The 2,500-nt window shown below is 47.2% G+C and overlaps 1 protein-coding gene across 1 annotated transcript in view; it reads left to right on the forward strand.

Annotated features, from left to right (window-relative positions):
• The window catches only part of LOC308150101 (complement C3-like), a gene marked incomplete at its 3' end in the record, with an annotated part of 82,843 nt that extends 80,590 nt beyond the window's left edge, over positions 1–2,253 (forward strand). The window contains exon 40 of the mRNA XM_080522966.1: positions 2,230–2,253. Coding sequence (XP_080379092.1) covers positions 2,230–2,253 — 24 coding nt within the window. The remainder of the gene's footprint in view (positions 1–2,229) is intronic.
• Positions 2,254–2,500: the final 247 nt, after the last annotated feature.

Genomic DNA, 2,500 nt, shown 5'->3' on the forward strand with positions numbered 1-2,500 from the left:
GGCGCAAACGCCGGCGTAAGGACCGTAAGCAACGACGGGGCTGCCGGGGAGGCCTGTTAGCTAGGCTAAGGAAGTGCCCGGACAAGCCAGCTTTGCCGAGTATTTTCCTTTCCAACGTCAGGTCCCTGACGAACAAGATGGATGAACTGAGACTACAGGTTGCCAAAAATAACATCGTGGGAGATAGCTGTGTGATTATTCTTACTGAAACCTGGCTAAATGACACTATCGTGGACTCCGTGGTTAGCTTGGAGGGACGGACCCTTCACCGGGCAGACCGCACGCAGCTCAGCGGCAAGTCAAGAGGGGGTGGGATCATAATATTGACGAAGGATAGCTGGTGCTTAAACACGAAAACTGTAAGTAGCCACTGCTCCCCAGACCTGGAATACTTGACTGTTAAATGCCGACCCACATACCTCCCGAGGGAGTTTAACGCGGTGTTCATTACATGTGTTTACATAGCGCCTAGCGCGGACGGTAGCCTAGCATTGGCGCGGCTGTATGACGTCATCAGTGGTCAACAAAGCACTGATCCACAGGCTATTCACATCATAGCAGGAGATTTTAATCATGTCGACCTGAAGGCAGTACTACCCAAGTTCTATCAGCATGTGAAATGTGCAACAAGAGGAGAAAAAACACTGGACAAGGTATACACAGTGGTGTGCCGTCAGGGCCAGCAAGGCCTTCTCTGCTGGCCTAAACATCATCAGAATATACATTTAATTTTTATATATTTTTTCTACAAATATGTATTAAATTATTCCCGTAGTCTATTCTCTTCATTTCATAGCTTTCCTCTTGGTTGCGCTGCTTCCAGACATTTGGAGGGCTGGCCTTTAGCTTTTATCCAATCAAATTCAGCCATAATGTGTTGCCAGGGTACCAAGAAATCTGCCCGCCTGCAGATTCAACAGTGGCGCGAGTACAGATTGTAATTTAAAGTGAGCGAGAAAAGAGCTGTGGCGTGCCGTGGTCAGTTCTCGAGTTGGCAGCAAATCCAAGCAAATCCGACGAAGGGGCCTTCTGGATGGCGGAGCACCTGATCAGCCCCTTCACGTCTTTTGATTGGATACAAACTATTGGGAGGCGGAGCTAACACACTGAAACTTGATCTCGCTAATTTGTGTAGATGGAAGGTGTTGTTCTACAAGCCGAACCCCGATGTTAGCGACGATATCCATGTAAAAGGACTTATTGGTGGAACTGATCAACTGTACAACAGAGTCATTGAAGTCTTCTTGAGGAAAGAAAGGAGGATGGATTTTGTGTTCAAATAATCAGTTGTTTTGGTGAGTACAAAGCATTTAATGTTTTCTGCAAGAGATGTAGACATACGGAGCGACCCTGGGGTCCATAGAGATATGTGTGTTGTGTTGCCTGGCTCAGTTGTGTGAGTAAGTGGGGCTTCAATGCGATCTTCTAACCACTTCCCGGGCTGCTACCATGGAAAACGACACACCCCCGTGACCGTATGAACACGAGGAAGATAACCATCCTTAAATGGAACCTCGAAACGGTTCTCCTATCGAGATCGACAGACCGCAACGTTCGGGAAATAACTGACGCTTTCGTTTTCATGCAATGAATTGAATACACCCAGACAAGGTGCCGCTATAATAACAATGGCAACGCCCGGTTATACTGCGTTTCTGTCTAAATGTATAGTTTCTAGAGCCATGGCGTCATAATGATGGTATTAAGAGGTGGAATAATTCAGGTAGGACATCACTGAAGGCCTAGGTGTGAAATGCACCGCCCGCCACTGGGTATACACCAACATCAAACGTGCTTACAAGGCTAGTCCGCTAGCTCATCTAGGCATGTCTGACCATGTGTCAATCCTCCTGATCCCTGCATACACTACCATGGGGAAAAGTGCTCCCATCACCACTAAGACTGTCAGAACCTGGCCAGAAGGGTCCGCTCCACTGCAGATCTGCCTAAATGACACCCCATGGCAGGAATATGAGCATGAGGACCTGGAACAGTACACATCGTCGGTTCTGAACCACATAGTGAACTGCACCAACTCAGTCACCAGTCATGTGTTATAATAACTGCTCCTCAACTTACTGTATACAGTATGAACTAACACTGGTAAAGTGATTGAATTGTAACAATATTTTTTTTAAATATCTATCGTCTTATCCTCAGGAGACAGAGAACAGCAGAGCTTGTATTAAAATGTCCATGTGCCAAACCTTAGCTCTGTGATGTCAGCAGGCTCTAACCCAGGACAAACCTTAGCTCTGTGATGTCAGCAGGCTCTAACCCAGGACAAACCTTAGCTCGGTGATGTCAGCAGGCTTTAACCCAGGACAAACCGTAGCTCTGTGATGTCAGCAGACTCTAACCCAGGACAAACCTTAGCTCTGTGATGTCAGCAGGCTCTAACCCAGGACAAACCTTAGCTCTGTGATGTCAGCAGGCTCTAACCCAGGACAAACCTTAGCTCTGTGATGTCAGCAGGTTCTAACCCAGGACAAACCTTAGC

This window comes from Nansenia antarctica (assembly GCF_963989245.1).
Source record: "Nansenia antarctica genome assembly, chromosome: 2".
NCBI classification, from domain to species: domain Eukaryota; kingdom Metazoa; phylum Chordata; class Actinopteri; order Argentiniformes; family Microstomatidae; genus Nansenia; species Nansenia antarctica.